Below are 18,949 nucleotides of genomic sequence, written 5' to 3'. Positions count from 1 at the left end.
GATTATAACTTCACAGTTTTCCCATAGAACAGTGATTTTATTAAAGAAGTCACTTTCTCTAAAGAATAAATTTTCTGAGTTATTTTTCCTTTAATCCCCTAAAATGTCACATTTCATATATTTCATATTTAGAACACAGAGGCTATAAATAGAGAATGTTTTAAAATCTATACTTTGATCCAACTGCATGATGAAACTCCAATATATTATAATTTTCTCATTAATTACTGTTCCAACTCTTCAGAGGTGTTTTATATGCATTTTATAATAGTATTTGATAGAAAGAAAAGACTTAGTTCACCATTCAATTGTTTTCCTTCAAAGGAAACCAGTGTTGGTAGAAGCAAGAATATACATCTCCCCAATTAAACTGGGTTTTTACTTTTTCCTTTAAAAAAATTACCCCAAAGACTTTCATTATTTGCTCCAGTAAAACTTTAAATATTATAATATTGAGTAGCTCACATCTTTAAATATTACTGAAAAGTGCACAGCATCTCCATGTCCTGGATACCTACTTTGTACATGTCTTACAAATTTCAATGCCAAAATACAAGTGTCAATTAAAATTCAAGGCAAAAATATAAACTTAGGGCTAGGTTTATGAAAAATGAAAGTAGATATAAAATCTTATTTCAAAAAAAAATCTATATATATAAAAGCCCAGTGACTGGAATGGCAGAATGACCAGAACAATCAGAATGACGGGTGACTATGATGTGCACTGCAGGAGCCAACCAGCCTGATCCGGGCCCCGATTGCACGCCTCCTCTGTCTGGCTGGGTCCCGATTGGCCCCCAGTACCCCGATTGGGGGTAGGTCAGCCAGCCAACAGCCCGTGGCCCCTCTCCCCCACTGTCCCGGCCCGAAGAGCCCCCACTGGGGCAGGCCTGCTGGACCCTACCCGGGCATAAATTTGTGCACCAGGCCTCTAGTTTCAAAATATTCTTATCAAATTCAATAGGTTATCACTGTTTATACTTTATGTTTATGGATGATAACAAGCTTATTTATACTAAAAACAAGTATTATATCACCTCTGGCATTTCTTGTTCTTTATACCTATATTAATAATGGTATATTCAATCGAGATTATTTTGCAGGAGATTTTTAAAAATCAAATCATTTTATGAAGATTATTTTAGCAAAAAATAGTTAAAATGATAAATTGTACGTCCAGCTGGCATATAAACTGCCAACAAAGCACCAACAAAGGGCACTTTAAGGTACTATGGGCACTTTATTAAAGTCTGTACATCTGAGGCTTTTTTGTTGCATCCTGGTATTTTAAGGTCACCTGCTTGCCTGTGGTTTGGAAACGAAAGGTGAAAATCCACTTTCTCTCTGCTGCCACTGTCCCTGTGCCTTTGGGAACTCAGAGCAGCACTAGACAAAAAAAGAAAAAAGTTGCTACAAGCATAAGGAATAGACAAATGAGGGCTCCGTCCACTACCCCAAATTAGCCCTAAACTCTCTCAGAAACTCCCACTTAGAATATACGTGAGTTATGACTGTCTAGCATTCAGATCTACAAAGGAGATCAATATAAACCCATGTGACACAGCAAAGCTTAAAATCTTTCTTGTGATTTAGGTCAGGAGTTGGCCAACATTTTCCATGAAGGTCAAGTTAGTATATATTGTAGGCTTAGCAACCATATGTTCTGTCACAATTCCTCCTGCTATGGTCATGTGAAAGCAACCTTAGACAATGCATAAATGAGTAGGCTTGCCCGTGTGCCAATAAACTGATTTATAGAACAGGGGCTGCATCAGGCCATAGTTTGTGACTCTTGTTTTAGGTTTAAAGAAAAACAAACACTAACAAAATCTTTATCATGTCTCCCACCTCTAATGAATTATCTTGAAGTTGGTATGTCTTACTTTGGAGATCACTATTTTAAATGATTCCTAAAAATTGAACAACACTAACAAAATCTTTATCATGTCTCCCACCTCTAATGAATTATCTTGAAGTTGGTATGTCTTACTTTGGAGATCACTATTTTAAATGATTCCTAAAAATTGAACAACATTCTACACTGTTTTCAATAGATGAATCCGTTAATGTTCTAGTTGTTGAGGGAAGGACAGGGATCATAAAATTGTCTTGTACATGTTTCTATCAGTGAGCTAAGCAACAGTTATTTCTGATAAAATGCTTTAAATTGCCTTTCACTTACTAAAGAATTGTCTCCTTCAATATAAAAATACTTAGAGAAAATATTTCTCAAAAAAAAAGCTTTACTTAGGAGCTTGACTTTTATTTTGAGTGATTATACCCTGCAAATTTTCATATCCTGCAAAATTTTAAGAACACAAGAACTTATAAAGCAAGTAATCTCTTTGTGCATTAGAAACAAATTAGCAGACAGATATGCAGAGGGAAAATTAATTTAGCTCTATTTATTAAGGAATTCCAGATCCTGAAGCATTAAATATTGACAGAGACATCAGAAAAGCAATGCTACAGCCATATCAGATGCATTCACCACTCTAGAAATAAGCCCACTTTCTTCTCGGCCATAAAGTCACACTGTTTAATTTCAAAAGCTGTTTTCATTACATCACCAACAAAGGACACTTTAAGGTACTATGGGCACTTTTTATTAAAGTCTGTACATCTAAGGCTCTTTTGTTGCATCCTCGTATTTTAAGGTCACCTGCTTGCCTGTGGTTTGGAAATTGAAAGGTGAAAATCCACTTTCTCTTTGCCCCCGCTGTCCCTGTGCCTTTGGGAACTCAGAGCAGCACTAGGCAAAATTACTGGAGCCTTTAACTCCATCCTCTCTCCCCCTTCTTCCCACTTCTTTGATAAAACAACACTTCTTTGTAAATGGAGCACTTCTTTACAGCTTCCCTTTTCTACCTAGAGTTTTATAACAACTGAAAATCCGAATTACAGCATTTCTGCTATAGTTTTAATTTAAAACAACACCCTGTTCATACACTCAAGAACAGTCACAATGTATTTCTTAAAGAGTGACTCCTTGAGCCAAAGATATGTCAACATTTTACAGATGGTATCACAGAAAACCCAAATTACCAAGAGAGTCTAATAATCTGCATTTCATTAAGATCAAGCCAAGATAAATTAGGCCTCTCAATTTTGAACATATGGCATAACTTCTTGCTTATCAGCCCTGATTTTAAAGAATTCATATGCATTTTTAAAAAAGACATACTTAAAGCAACACAATCTATTTTGAGTCCTGATTATGACAAAAATTGAATTTTTGAGGTTTAAAAAAATATAGCATATGCTTAGCTATTTCAAATCTCCTATAAAAAAAAAAAACAGTGTTTCTAAATGCTCAAAATGTAACTTTGGAGCTAGGCTTTGTATTATTTAGTGGTTAAAGTTTGTGGTCGTCCGACAGCAAGTTTCACAAAGCAGATTTCAGATGAGTGTGAAGATATTTAGAAGAGACATGTTCAAGGGAAAAGAAAGATAAAATATTTTATAATCATTACAGTGGGCACTAGAGCATTAAAATGCTGTTTTTCTGTAGATATAGTTTAATTCTTCCTATGCTGACGTAGGTGTATTTGGTGCAGAGGAGCAATTTATATTGAAGAAGTCAGAACGTAACACACAAAAGGGGCCTTTATGGTTCCTCATAATGGTGAGGAGAAGAGAAGAAGATATTTAGTGATCCTTTAGCAAGAAGTCAACTTCTTTCTTCCAAAATTATCATGATTCTCAAAGAAATAGTAACTGCAATTAACACTTAAAACAAGCATTCCCTTTAAAGTGTCCAGAGTCCTTTCACTCTTCATTTAGTGAGCATTGAGAGGTAGTGACTATTTCATTTGCTCATGAATGGGCATTAATATGGGCAGCATTAGAAATGAGATTAGCAGCCTCATTTTTCTAGGCTAAAATTAAGTGGAGAGTTGCTCTTCCCAAGGTCATGCAGAGCCTGTCTATTGCATTCTGTCAAAATGTTTCTCTCCTCTGCAGGAGAGAAGCCCAAGTCTCCAGTAACCAGTAGCCAGGATAGGGTCCCTGAATGGATTAGAGGACCAGAGCACCAGGACATGGAGTGGGCAGCCAGAGTGTGAAGGGGACGGTTTCAAGTGAGGAAGTACTGAGGGTTGCAGAACAGATTAAGAGTAGCAGAAAGAAGAGAAGCCAAGGTTCAGAACATTTAGAACGCAAGGGGTGGGTGGCGCTGAGATTGTCTGCTCTCTTTCCTATGGGGTCATCTGTACAGTACAGCCAGGCACAAACAAACATTAAATGGTTAAATGCTAAGAATAGAGGGAAAGGAAGTGACTGTGGAGAGAAGCAGTGATACCACCCACCGGGAAGCCACAGCATTACTCAGCACTGCGAGGACCACATGCCAGGCAATACTTTCCAGCTCTTACAACCCCATAGCCCTGTGCTCTGTGGTCCTTCCACCAGCCCAGGCAGCTAAATTCTATAATCATGTCTCAGGTGAGGATTTCTGATGGTGGCAGCTAAGGCAGAAATTCAAAGCAAAATGAAAGAGCCTTTTTTTTTTTGCTTCAAAATTGATTTGGGGAACCCATGACAGAGGTAATGCTGTGATAGACAGAAAAAAAGAAAAGAAAAAAAAAGCTTTTAAAAAATCCAGGATCCAGGACATCACAACTCTGGAAGGACACATAATTAATCAGAGTGAGAATATGAAAAGTGTGTTTAGACTGAGGGGAAAAGATGAGGGAGAAGAAGATGGAGGGGATGGGGAGAAGCAAAGAGATTAGAAGTCCTAGTATGTGACTGAGAAAGGTCACACTATGCTCAACCATCACAATTGGGCTGGGTCCTGGCATGCGGTTGGTGGGGGTTAGACTAATCCCTAATAAACTGGGGAAATTCGAGATTAGAAAAGACATGTATGTTAAATTCACAAGTAAAACTGGATGAAATGACAAGATTCACAAGTTTCCTAGTGTCTAATCTGCTATGGGAACCACAGAATAGAAATGGGTGTTGTGTGTATCTAGGGAGGAAAATAGCCCTATGAGAGGTCATTTTGAGAGTGAAAGGAGCTTTTGGAAACTGGCTGGATTGTAAAACAGTAAGAAATTCTTTGATCATAAGAACTATCCTAACACTGGAGCGGTGGGGGCTTGCCCAGGGTGGGAATGGCCGGGGGAGAGGGGGTCAATTGGGGAAAAAGGAAACATATGTAAAACTTTAGACAATAAAAAAAAAACAACTATCCTATTTTACAAAATAGTAGAAAATGTCCAAGTCTTTAAAAAACTTATTACTTGACTGATACCTGCAAATGTCTGATATACTGTGAGGAGATAGAATCTTCTTTATTAAAACAGAAAATGAAACTATGTGCTCTTCTTAACTTGGATGCCTCTGACTAACTCCTCTATCTTTGCTAGGACAGCTAGCACTAGACAATGATTTTATTATTTCGGGGTAACATTTTCAAGCTAAGATACTCTGCACATAAATGTGAGCTAATTTCTACTTGACTGATCCTAAAAAACAATGCCTTTAATTTTTATTTTTTATAAAAACACACTTTTACTATTTTGAAATTCTGAGCAGGTTGTGTACATACAGATAGGTTTTATATTACACTAGAGCAGTGATGGCGAACCTTTTGAGCTCAGTGTGTCAGCATTTTGAAAAACCCTAACTTAACTCTGGTGCCGTGTCACATATAGAAATTTTTTGATATTTTCAACCATAGTAAAACAAAGACTTATATTTTTGATATTTATTTTATACATTTAAATGCCATTTAACAAAGAAAAATCAACCAAAAAAATGAGTTCGTGTGTCACCTCTGACACGCGTGTCATAGGTTTGCCATCACTGCACTAGAGGCACCAATGGGGTCCCTAGGCCTGGACTGAGGGGTTGGGCCGAAACCAGCTCTCCGACATCCCCTGAGGGGTCCCAGATTGTGAGAGGGCACAGGCAAGGCCAAGGAACTGCACCAGTGCATGATTAGGGCTGGGGAGGGACACAGGAGGACTCCAGGACTTGTCTGGCCTGTCTCACTCAGTCCCTATCGGTCCGACCCCAGCAGCAAGCTAACCTACTGGTTGGAGCGTCTACCCCCTGGTGGTCAATGCATGTCATTGTGAGCGGTTGAGCAACCTTAGCATATCATTAGCATATTATGCTTTGATTGGTTGGACGGACAACGGGACACTTAGCATATTAGGCTTTTATTATATAGAATCATTACAAACTTCTTCATGTTACTAGAGTTGTATACTTAGGTGCATTAAATGCAGCATCCATATTGTTCATATTAATGAAGTGTTACAGTTTTAAGGAAAAATGATCTTACAGTTTTTAATATCCTGGGGTTTTGTTTGATTGAATCTATTATTGTCTTCACAAGGAATGTGAGTGAATGGGTTAATGTTCTGCATTTCCATTATATTTCCTATGCAGAGGCTGTTACCCAGTCTAACATCACATCCCAGAGAGAGGTAGAAAAGCAAAAGTTATCTCCAAAGTTTATTGCAAGGATTATTCTAAAGTCCTTTGTGTCTTGTGCACTCAAAGAATGCAAAACGGGAAATCCAGAAGCAGTAAAGACTTGCAAAGGAATCTTCACTTTCATATAAAAAGCATCTTTTTTTCAATTTTAGGTTACCTACTTAGCCTTCTTATTGAGGATACTTACAACAAAAATAGTTGTCAAATTTGCCAATGTGAAAAGCACACAAAAAACAAACGACAAAGAATAATTTAAGTAGCAAATACAAGGACCCTTAAAAAGTCTATTAAATATGTGTGTATTTATATAGACACACATATATATTTAATTTTGAGAATATCTCTCCTCCCACAGTTTTAATTTAAGGAAGAGTAAGGCAAAAGTATTCCAAGGGAAATAGTGGTAATATACTATACTTATGATGTCTCAATGTTCTACAAAGAGTAAGTAAATAGAAAGTGATTTTTAAAGAAAAAAAGTCAAAATAAAAGAAGATTCACTACCCAAAACTGCTCAGTCCAGAAAGAAAAATCATAGTAAACTGTTTGGGGATGAGTATTTTTTGTCATGATTTTGACTTAAACAGTAGAATAAGACTTTCCATCTCTACAAATTTATGTCTTAAATAGTCTCTGCAATTTTTTTTTTTTTGGATCATGCAAGGATGTTAAATATCAGAAGGGCTTCAATAATATTTAAATACATAACCACAGAATTTCAGGATAAGAAGACACCTTCAAAAGTGCTTGTCAAAGTCCAATGTCCTCATTTTGCAGATGTATAATAAAGTCCAGAGTCAGGAATGACTTAATCCAAAACCATGAATATTAAGAGTTCTCATACTGACTGCCTGACTTTTAAGAATGACTCTTTTAGGTGACTACCCTGACAACTAACAATTAAGGAAATACAACAAGAAAGGAGAAAGTCTAGAAAGATGGAAAAGCCACAATTTTGTGGAAATATCCAGAGTCAATGAAAATGTATGTCCTTTACCAAACAGGGCTATCATTATGAGTAGAGGCTACATGGAATGTGGGAGATTTTATAAATGCAGGCTTACTTACGTCCTCTGTGTAAATCAAATGGGAAAAAGTTCTTAATTAAAACACAAAAAGAAGGTACCTAATCAATACTGGTTCAACTCAAATGCCCCTGGCAACGACAGTATTGAGCGTCATTAGTCATAGTATCCTTGGAGCTGAAAGGCAGCCGGAAGCTGGTCTAGTCCTGGAAGCCGAGGGGGGGAGGGGGGATCTCTATTGACATTTTGAGTGGGATAATTTGGTGGGGGTAGGGGGGAGACTGTCCTGTGCATTGTAGGATGTTTGGCAACCTCCCTGGCCTCTTACCCTCTCGATACCAGTAGCACCCACCTTCCCAGTCATGACAACAACAATGTCTGGGCCAAAGTCACCCTGGTTGACTTCAGTCTAATCCCCTCATTTAATCACTGAAGTTCAGGTTTCACAAATGCACTGGGTAGAGCTGGTTAATCACACAGTCTCAACTAGAACCACATTATAAAGCTCTTTATGTAAAACCAAGCTGCCCTAGTTTCCCTTTGGTTCAATTTCACACCAAAATGAGTAAGGTCACTAGATCCTCCCTGAATGCAGGCTCTAAAATGGGCAAATGAAACTAGCCTGACCCTGGCAGGGGTCCTCAAACTATGGCCCGCGGGCCACATGCAAATACAAATATTGTATTTGTTCCCGTTTTGTTTTTTTACTTCAAAATAAGATATGTGCAGTGCGCATAGGAATTTGTTCATAGTTTTTTTTAAACTATAGTCCGGCCCTCCAACGGTCTGAGGGACAGTGAACTGGCCCCTTGTTTAAAAAGTTTGAGGACCCCTGCAAGGGTCAGTCCTTTGACTAAATGAAATTCATGAGAGCCTAATACAGTGGTTCTCAACCTTGGCTGCACATTAGAATCACCTGGGAATCTTTTTATAATCCTGATTTCTGGGCCTCTGAAATCAGGATTTTAAAAAGATTCCCAGGTGATTCTAATGTGCAGCCAAGGTTGAGAACCACTGGCCTAATACTTCCTGGAAACTTTAGCCAACGATTCAGAAAAACACCTCTATTTTTCTGAACTTACCCAATGGAGTAAATATAATATATACTTGCTTTTATTTGAGCAGATAAATTTGCTAAGCCTCAAAACTCTACAAGATAAAGATAACTGACAATCCAGTACCTGGTAAGTTGCTTATTTTCTTACCAGATGTAGTTTTATATTTATAAGGGGAAGTAAGATTTTAAAAAATGTTAAAGATCTAAAGGACCATAAGACAAATTGATAGTTGGATGGCTGGCCTACAATAAATTAAAGTGCACTTAGGATGTCAGTATTTGGAGATTAGAACATCATTTTGAAAAACTCTAAAAACCTATAGCTCTTCTGTCCCTAAGGGATCACTGATTTTGAATTTACAAATTTACTACAGAGCATCCTTTCCATGTAGCCTTTGAAATAAAGAAAAATACATTCTTTAATTTTGTTTTCTCTTTTTCCATATAGTGTTTATTTCAAGAGACCGAATTTACCAGCTTCATTTCAGTTTTCTATAGGCTGAGCTTCCCAAGCTGACTTTATTTTAAGGAAATTCAGAGTTTATTTACCAGTTTTAGCTCTCTGCCTCATTCTCTCCTATGCATTCTTGTGATTGCTCTTCTCAGTTGGATTTATTTTCTCTGCCTAAATAGCCTACTTTAAGTTATTTTATCTTGGATCAAAGAGAGGAAGAGAAATTCCTAATTCTCCTCAGAAAACTCATCTTCAGACTTATATGTCTAGCTGTGACCTTTATATCTGTCATCATTCAAAGTCTAATTTCACTCACACTTTAAAATATGTAATCTCTCCAATGATTAGAGATTATAATGTGTTCCAAACACATCAATCATAGCCCATATATTCAAATAATACATCCAATGTTTAATATATCCTCCTCTATGCATTCTACCTTGATCCTACTCATGAGTCAAAGAAAGTGTTCAGTAGAGAAAATAAAATGACAAGCCCTTCACTCTGACTGCATTGCCTATAGATACTTAATAACTATCCTTCAAATAATCGTAAGGAAGTTGAATTGAAACTGCGTAGTGAGGGAGGAAAAATTGTAGACAGTGTCCTGGGAGAGGGGCACTAGTTTTACCCAAATTGTCTTATATATAATGCAAAGTGATGTCAAAGGCATGAGACAGTTACCATCTACAGTTCTATTCACAGGCTGACATTGACTCAAGGTTCAAGAAGTTTTGGGACAGACTCAGTGAAGTAAAACATAAGAATGCATTTTTTTCTTGCCAACAAATAAAACTGACTTTCTAATCTCTGAATAACATCTACTTTAGGTATTACTGAAAATTATTTTTACACAGCTACCTTGTCTCTCTTGACATTCTAACTGTTTTTAATATTTTTCAGATAAAATTACTATAGAGGTTTTAATTCTATTTAAGCAAGGCCTTATTTTAAAACTGGAGTATACTTTCCATGATAAGTTCTAAATATGTCAATGGCCCTCTCTCTTAGATAAAGATATATGGTGACATCATGGGTTAAGAAGACGTAGAACACATACACATAAACCTTTCAGGTTGTCATTGTTTCCCAGGAGACTGCGGTAGAGTCAGACACCCCAGTCACCAAGTATTTGTTAAGCAAACAGTGCTTCAGAACTTCACCAATTATTAGAATTTAGTGTCTTAATTATTAGAAATATTGAATAATTCTACCTATTATGAAAGAATGGCAAATAGGTCTTTGTGTGTGTGTTCATTTTAAAGCAAGTAATAATCTCTTTAAGATTCTTAAATGTACATGAGCCAAGGGAAGGGGGACCAAAAAAGTAGCTTCTCTTAGCAATGTAGACACTGCAACAGCAAATTACAATCCTTTTGTTTTAATCTTTCAACCTTGATACATATACAAGGTCAAGAGAAAGCTAAAGCCTGAAAAAGGAAGAGATCAAATCCTGTTTCAAGAGGTGATGCAAGCATATAGGCCTAACCAATGGACACAGACAACATGGGGGTGAGGGCATGAGTGGGGGGGAATGGGGAATATTGTAGGGATAAGGACACATATGTAATAACGTAATCAATAAAAAAAAGAAAAAGAAAAAAGAAAAAAAAGAGGTGATCCTATCTGGTTATATGCTAGAAGAAAAAGCAAATACTGTCTCTATAGAGCAGTTTTTTTAATATATATAAATATGTATTATTGTAATGATGATAAATTATTGATTACATATACTACTGTACATTGTTTACAGTAAGTTGTTTATTACCTATTACATATGGAAGAAGGAAGGGAGGCAGGCAGGGAGCGAGGGTGGCAAAAGAGAAGAAAAACTCACAAGGATTTCATTACTTGGATAAACAAAAACAACATGGTAATAGTTGGAGAAGCCAAATCTCTGACCTTAACCCTTCCAAAAGAAATGTAACACTACAAGGAATTTCAGTTCTCTCCCCCTTAAAACAATTCAGCAAACCACTTAATCATTTCTAGACTTAAAAAATTAAACATTTCAATCTGAAAAATATTTCTTAATAAAATATCATTTCCTGACAAAAGACAATGAGTCATCTTGACTGAGAAAAACAAATGTTGAAGAAGTCGCAATTTGTGGCAAAGCCAGGGTTATTCAGAATAAAGCAAATATTATCAGTCTCACCTTATAAAAAAGTTATTTGCCCTGTAATATTAACATGTGGGTGACATAAAGAAGTAAAATTGAAGGTCACAGTAGAAATATAACTTGATGAATCATTAGAAATCTGAAAATCGCCCACATAATCCTCAATATTTAATGCCAAGCACAGAAAGTTTGGAAAGAGATAAGCAAGTATTATGGCTAAGAAAAATCAGGAAAAAAATAAAAATAAAAGAAAAACAAGAAAATTCCCTATACAGTGGGGCCTTGACTTACGAGTGTCCCGACTAACGAGTTTTTTGAGATACCAGCTGTCTCTTGGCCGATTTTTTGCATTGAGTTGACAGAGTAATTTGAGTTAACGAGCTCCTTAACGAGCTCGATCTCTGAACGAATTAAACTCATAAGTCAAGGCCCCACTGTAATTATTCTTTTATGTTCTCTGTGAAGTGGTATGGAGGAAATTTGCTAAATGGTCATTTTCACACATCAACATGCTATCTTCCCTATTGAGAAGCAAGTTCGAAGGAAAATAAAGTTTAAGAGGCATACGTGCAGGGAAGCATTATTTCCCTTTTATTGGGGGGGGGGGGTGGTAATCACATGAAAACAACAATATTCCCCTTTAATTCTGCCCCAAACCTTTTTTATACATTACCCTAGTGCTTTAAGAAGGAAATGACATACCTAATACCCTGGGTTGAATGACTAATTTATAAAGAATGAGAGAATATTTTATAGAACTGAGGTTAGCAACTACTTTTTATATTAAATTGAGTATCTTCAGTGAAGAAATCAACCTTTATCTAATTAGGTACATTAAGAGACCAGAAAGCAATCAATATATTTTGCAATCTCACTAGTCAGACAAAATAAAAACCATTTGGCTCTTTACAATCTTCATTTTAATGAAGTGAAATTGATTGTATTATCAATAGAACTATGCTTCAAAGCACTTCATAGTTTAAAATTCATATGTACAGAGTGAAGATATTTTATAATAACTCAATAAGGCCACAAAATGATGCAATGATGGATTTAAAGGTAATTTCAGAAAAGCATAAATTTCATTATGAAGAGTTTTTGTCAAAAAAAATCCATCTAATTCAGAAAGAAGCTTCCTGGCCTGTGCCATTTTGATGTAAAACCTGTTAATTAATAAGTCTCAATTACTTGATTCTGCATGTGGTCTCCAACTTTCCTTTTAGTACTCAGAGGCTGTCTCCAGGCAAATTTTCAGTTCATTATCAGTTCAAAAGGTCGCCCAGTTGTACCTTCTTAAGTGACAGTAAATACATTACCGTCTGGTCTCATCATCTTTAGTGTCTGATGTTTTGCAACAGAGAGTTTTGAAATCATATTTTATGGCGGTGAAGCTGCTAGGGGAAATTTATTGACTTAACAATCTCATTCAACATCTGTCATGTGGAACTGTCCCCAGTACAAGGCAGATTAGTGAAAGTGAGCTGCTTCAATTTGGCCCAACATTCTGGCTAAAGAATTTTCCATTACATGGGTGGGTGATATCAGCTGAGTTTGGAACCATTCAATTTACTCTGTGGTGGCAGGAGAGAACGCAATAGTGGCTAGAACTGAATTTGAGTACACTCTCTTCTATTGAAGTGTTCTGATGAAAGTAGCAATCTGAGATTATAAATTGTTATTACTCAATTTGTTTGCAAGCAGAACTAAGCATCTACTCTAGTGTGCTGTCTTTCGTAGCTGCCTCCATTGTAGATTCTTGTCCCAGTGAGATGGTAGCTGGACCTCTATATAAAGAGACAAGTTGATAGTATGTGGAGTTTCTCACTGTGCAGTGACCCCTCGGTTCTATTATAACTTCCTCTCTCATGCACGGTTAATGAATAAGCCCAGGGCATGTTTGGAATTCACTATTAAGTGGTATGCTGGAGTTCTTTCAATTCCAACAACCTGCAGACTCCTATTACTTCCCATGTTCCACACAGAAATTGGGATACACACAAGAATAAATTGGTTGAAAGAAAATAAAAATAAGATTATGTCTGTGGCACCTTAATATTTGCAAAAGAGCTCAAATTTTCAACAAATTATCTAGAAATTCATAGGTTTGTGTTGAAAATAAGCAGAGCTTTAAACTTGCTATATAGTCAGGAAAAGCAAAGCAAAGAAATGGCAACTCCTTTTAATGACAAGAATTTCCTACACTTGAAAATAGAATTTATCATTTCAGAGGACAACAAATTGTGATAAATTATAGGTAGATTAACTTAATATACTACAAAGAATCTTGTTTAAATTAAAATGCATAAATTTGAAATTATAATACAAGAGGAAATTTATTATATTATATATAGCATTAGATCATATCTTGACAAATGTAAGTTACATGTATCATATGTGAAATTTATTTTAACTATTAGCATTTTTGTCATATAAGAATATATTACTAATAAAGCTTTTATCATCACCCTATACTATCTAAAATATTACATTAAATCTCTAAAATGTTAGTGACATGCAAGCAATAGATATTTAATAAGTGTTTTGTTGATAATGGAAATATGCTTTCTTAACAGAAATTTCCATTTCTGTTATATGTGGAATTAGTTAAACAACCCTGTATTTAATTTAAATTGAGAACTATAGTGTGTTCCATTAAATACAAATAATTTCCTCTAATTATAATTTTCAATATTATCAGTGCTTTTTAAAATTTTTTAATTTATTAAAATCATGTCACAAAGTATAGACAAATAAACAGAAAATATTTTCTTCCCTGCTTCATAAATAAACATTATAGTTAATCATGAGGAAGTATTTATGTTGAACTTTTTCAAGGCTCTATATGGACTTCAGATCCAGTCAGAGTTAATATTAGATTTTAAGTAACCCAAATTTTAGAATTTGAAGTACCCTTTAAAGTACTTGATCCAAATGCCTCATCTTATACATTAAGAAGCTGCAGCCTAAAGAGAGAAAACAACTTGCTAAGGGTTATAAAGCTAATATGTGGCTTACATTTCATAAATATAGATTTCATTTATATTTTCAAGGACAAGATAGTTATTTTCAAACTAAAACTTAAAAATAGTATATCACCTTATTGATAAGACTATTTTATTATAGACTAGAGGCCCAGTGCACGAAATTCGTGCACGGGGGTGGGTTCCTCAGCCCAACCTGCACCCTCTCCAATCTGGGAGCCCTCAGGGGAGCCCTCTCCAATCGGGGAGCCCTGACGGCGTAGGCCCACTCCCCATGGTTCTCTGCTCTCTGCAGGGCCTGGCCGCTCCACGCCCGCTGCCCAGAGGCTCTCCGTGGCCCAGAGGCGATGAAGTAAGCATCCCGCCAGGCCACTCACACTGCCTGCTCTCAGTGGCCATCCCCCCAAGACTGGGGGACTCCGGCAGGGCTGAGGAAACTGGGTGCCGCCATCTTGTGGCTATGGGCGCCGCCATCTTTGTGATGGAGTGATGGTTAATTTGCATATTATCCTTTTATTAGATAAGATTATCCAATGTGGTGATCTTATAAATAAATATCTAAAGTTTTCTTTGAAATGATTTGTGAAGTTTTATGTTACATGAGTATTTATTTTTACATTTTTCCCCAAATATCTAATAAAACACCATTGACAACCTTCCATTCCACTTCCTCCAAAATATAGGATATACTAGAGGAAGATAGTACATCTTTTTAACACATACACACACACACACACACACACACACACACACACACAAAATGAATGAACAACAAAGCTTTAAATAACTTGATAATCTATCTTCTAATTAGTGTTGCTCAATCTAGGGGATCACATCATTTCTATGTTAATATGAGAACAATATATCTTTTGCAAATGTACTAATAAACCAAATCTAAAATAGTACATCTCTTCAAAAGAAAACAGTATTTTAGAAATAAGAATACAACACCTATCTGATACATCCAACCAGTGACTTTGTGATGTCCTTATAGAGAGTACTGTCTTGTTCCCCAGAATAATATCATCAGTATTAGAAAAAAAATTTTAAAAGCACAACATTGAAATACTTCAAAATATCATTCTGGAAATTGAAAATATATAAGAATTTATTTTTATCATGCAAAAAATGACCTATTTTATTACTAAGGATACTCCATTAAATGGACATTTTCTTGCACATACTATATTCATAGAACTATATATGATATACAGCCATTTATCAAAATATAAAAGAACTTCTTATATGTTTACTCACCTGCTCAGAAAAGAGGTCACTGTTATCTTCCAGATATTTACTGAAAGGGTTGGGTTCATAGACTTCCTCCTCTTTTTTCAATATTTTGGATTTTACGGGTACCGGGCGAATTACTCCAGGTTTAGTCTTCATGAGCATCAAATAATTTTTTAAACAGAGAAATAAACACCATTAAAATAAATATGTGTATTATTAAGTTATTCAAATGTCTTCACAACATTTATGATTTTTAAAATTTTTAAAATACAGAAAAACAGCTAGAAATCAAATGATTTTAACTAATGTAACTTTAGTTTTTAGTTAACTGTTAGAGCAATCAACTCAAAGATTTACTGTCATGATGTTCAAAATGCAAAATCTTCATTTATCTAACCAAACATGTTCTTTATTTCCTCACTAGTGCATTCAGTTAGTAACCATGCACATGACAAATAATTATTGAGAGCATCCTTGGTGCTAGGCAGAATTCTCATTCTGGGCACGGTAGGAGAGACGAATTAGGCACATTCACCAAGCCCATAACAACTTTTCATTTCTGGAAACTACACTCCCTTCATGTCCCCAAATCCACAGAGCTCGACCTCTAGAAACCATGTTTTTATTATGTATTATGAAACCAGGGGTGGCCTTCTGACCTAAGTCAGTGGACAGTGGGTAGCAAACAGATATTCTCTCCCAAGAATATGGAATAGGCATTTAAACAGCTCTGTGGTCACTTTGGGAGGTTGACATTATAATGTCAATTTGGAAACCATGGGAAAGCCCTAGTCTGTATTAAAACAGATATAATTTAGATCAAGAAAGATAAACCAAAGTGCATAAACAGGGGGCCCAGAGAGCAGAGACATTTGAGGGCCTTCCAGAATAAATTCCGAAATATTCCTAGGGCCCAGCTGCATTTCTTATCCTGAGGTTCCCGAAGACTTTCCCTTTCTTTTACACTAGATTCCCCCCCTTTTTTTCAAAGTCAAGTTTACTTCTGTAATTTGCCATTAAAAAGTTTTAGCTGATAGACCAATCATTCAAGATTCATAAACTTGTACCCAATGTCAGTTTGATGGAAGAGGGAGAGAGAGAAATCTAGTTTGGGGCAATTTCAAAATGATGTTTCCCCAACACCAAAATCTTGTTACACTGTAAAATGTCACAAAATGATTGATAAGTTTGCAAAACCATCCCAAACAATGATTCAATAAAAAGTTGTGACTCTCTTTCTGTTTAAGCATTTTGCTGTAATTCTTCTTCTCCACCCCATTTCCTTTCGGAAAACAGTAAATTAGCTCTCCTCAGTCAATGCTGATGCTCACAAGTTAAGCCTTCAGGGACTACATCTATCTCTTTGCTCTATAAATTGCCTGAAATATTTTGAGTCTTGAATAAATGTCGCTCTGCAATACTTTTTTTAATCGATATTTTCCCAGTTGTCTTTTATATAGATGCCAACTTGTAAAATACAAATTGATAAGTCTCTTTTTTTTTCAGGCTGAGAAATATCTCCCACTTAAGACACTAATTTCTCTCAAGGGGGGAAAATGAGCAAGTAACATCCAATTATGCATGAAGTCACACAGTTGAGTGTGATATGAGAGGAATATCCCTCCAGTAAACTCAACACAAGAACACAGCCCAGGCAGTTTCTGATTTCTATAACCACCTGTCATAGGGGAGATGCCCAATGTCTGAGTCATGATCCTAAATTGTCCAGATTTCCATTCTCTCTTTTCCACTTGTCTTCCTATTTCATTTCTCCTTCCTTCTACTTCTACTCCTATGCCTTTTCCTTCTCTCCTGCTCTTTCATGAAGCAGGAAATCAATACAACAACATCCATACTTCAGGGCCTACTAGAACCAACAAGGAGCTTACTAGTAAGAGCTAAACTTGATGGCAGTATGTAGAAAGATGAGAGCAAAGAGAAGAATTCTGACAAGGAGCACTTGATATGCTAAAAGAATGTCTCCACCAGAAAACATGACCACTGGTCCCTGTATCACTAGCAGGCAGGTATTTTGGGTGATCCTGGCCTGGAACCTTTCACTCACATCATCTCTCTTGGATCATCATCCTCCAGGGTGACAGCAGAGAAGGACTCTTCTGGTTGGTTGGATATTAAGTACCTCAGTATCAGACTCAGTTACTGATGCGTCATCTTGTTTCTATACCAGCCTTCAGGCTCCTTAGTTCCTATAAATTTCCTGGATTTCATGGTTGTCTGACAACTTGATAATGATTCTATTCCGATTTCTTCTACTTTACCAGATTTACCACATGCTCTCCTCTTGAACTCTGTCCAGAAACATGGTTTGCCTGAAGTCTCAGTTTTACTCATTCTACTTGGCTTACTTGGTTTTGATATGGTTGCCCTGAATCTTAGATTATACTTATCTCCTCTTTTTTTTAGTCTTAATTTTCTCCTGCACTATAACTTGTTGCCACTCAGTAGTCAGTATTTCATACACATGGAGGTTAACTCTAGGCAAAAGACTAGACATAGTTTGCCTTTGACATTGTTCCCACTTCCCTCTCACTCCTTCACTCTCCACTCAAGCACACACTATGACGGTCCCTCCTTTGGGAGTTTGCATTTGCTCTTTGCTTTGTCCAGAACTCTTTTCTCCCATTCCAGGATCGCAATCCCCACCTGTTCCTCTTATCTGCCTTATTATTTTTTTAGTATTACTTATCACAATCTAACATCAGTTCATGTTTATTGTATTGCTTTCTCCACTAGAATGTAAGCTCTGTGAGGCTAGAGATCATTGGTTTGTTCACTTTTGTATCTCCAACACCTAGAATCATGTCTGAAACTTAGGAGATACTAAATAAATATTGGAAGAATGGATAAATTAATTGGCAGGTAGAAGCTGGATGTATACTGGCTATAACCCAATATGGAGGCCTTAAGGAGTATTGGTGCCAGCTTGGGGTCTCCCATTATTTTTCCTGAATTTAATTTTTGATTACAGTATAACCCAGGAAGAGGAAACTTCGCAGGATAGAAGATCCACACTGCCTTTCACAAATAGAAGACCAGAAGAAGGAAAGTGGTCTCCACCCTCAAAGATAAGAGTAAAAGACAGAAATTATCAACGCTGATGGATAAAAAAGTCAAACAACCATGAGGTACAATCTCACACCTGTCAGAATGGCTATCATCAACAAATCAACAAATGACAAGTGCTGGTGAGGATGTGAAGAAAAAGGAACCCTCGTGCACTGCTGGTGGGAATGCAGACTGGTGCAGCCACTGTGGAGAACAGTATAGAGTTTCCTCAAAAAACTAAAAATGGAACTCCCATTTGACCCAGTGATCCCACTTCTAGGAATATATCCCAAGAAACTAGAAACACCAAACAGAAAGGATATATGCACCCCTCTGTTCATAGCAGCACAATTTACCATAGCTAAGATTTGGAAACAGCCTAAGTGCCCATCAGTAGATGAGTGGATTAAAAAACTGTGGTACATCTAACAATGGAATACTACACTGCGGTAAAAAAGGAGTTATTACCATTTGCAACAGCATGGATGGAACTGGAAAGCATTATGCTAAGTGAAATAATCCAGTCAGAGAAAGATAAATATCACATGACTCACTCATTTT

At 36.5% G+C, this 18,949-nt stretch overlaps 1 protein-coding gene across 4 annotated transcripts in view; it reads right to left on the bottom strand.

Annotated features, from left to right (window-relative positions):
* Nucleotides 1-18,949, bottom strand: part of MLIP (muscular LMNA-interacting protein) — a 243,626-nt gene that overhangs the window by 32,040 nt on the left and 192,637 nt on the right. For all 4 annotated transcript variants that reach the window (XM_014537286.1, XM_014537287.1, XM_005863289.2 and 1 more), the window contains one exon: nucleotides 15,347-15,472. In XM_014537286.1, the coding sequence (XP_014392772.1) occupies nucleotides 15,347-15,472 (126 nt within the window). The remainder of the gene's footprint in view (nucleotides 1-15,346; nucleotides 15,473-18,949) is intronic.

Source organism: Myotis brandtii, unplaced genomic scaffold, assembly GCF_000412655.1.
Source record: "Myotis brandtii unplaced genomic scaffold, ASM41265v1 scaffold176, whole genome shotgun sequence".
NCBI classification, from domain to species: Eukaryota; Metazoa; Chordata; class Mammalia; order Chiroptera; family Vespertilionidae; genus Myotis; species Myotis brandtii.
This window is presented reverse-complemented; position numbering and strand designations above follow the sequence as displayed.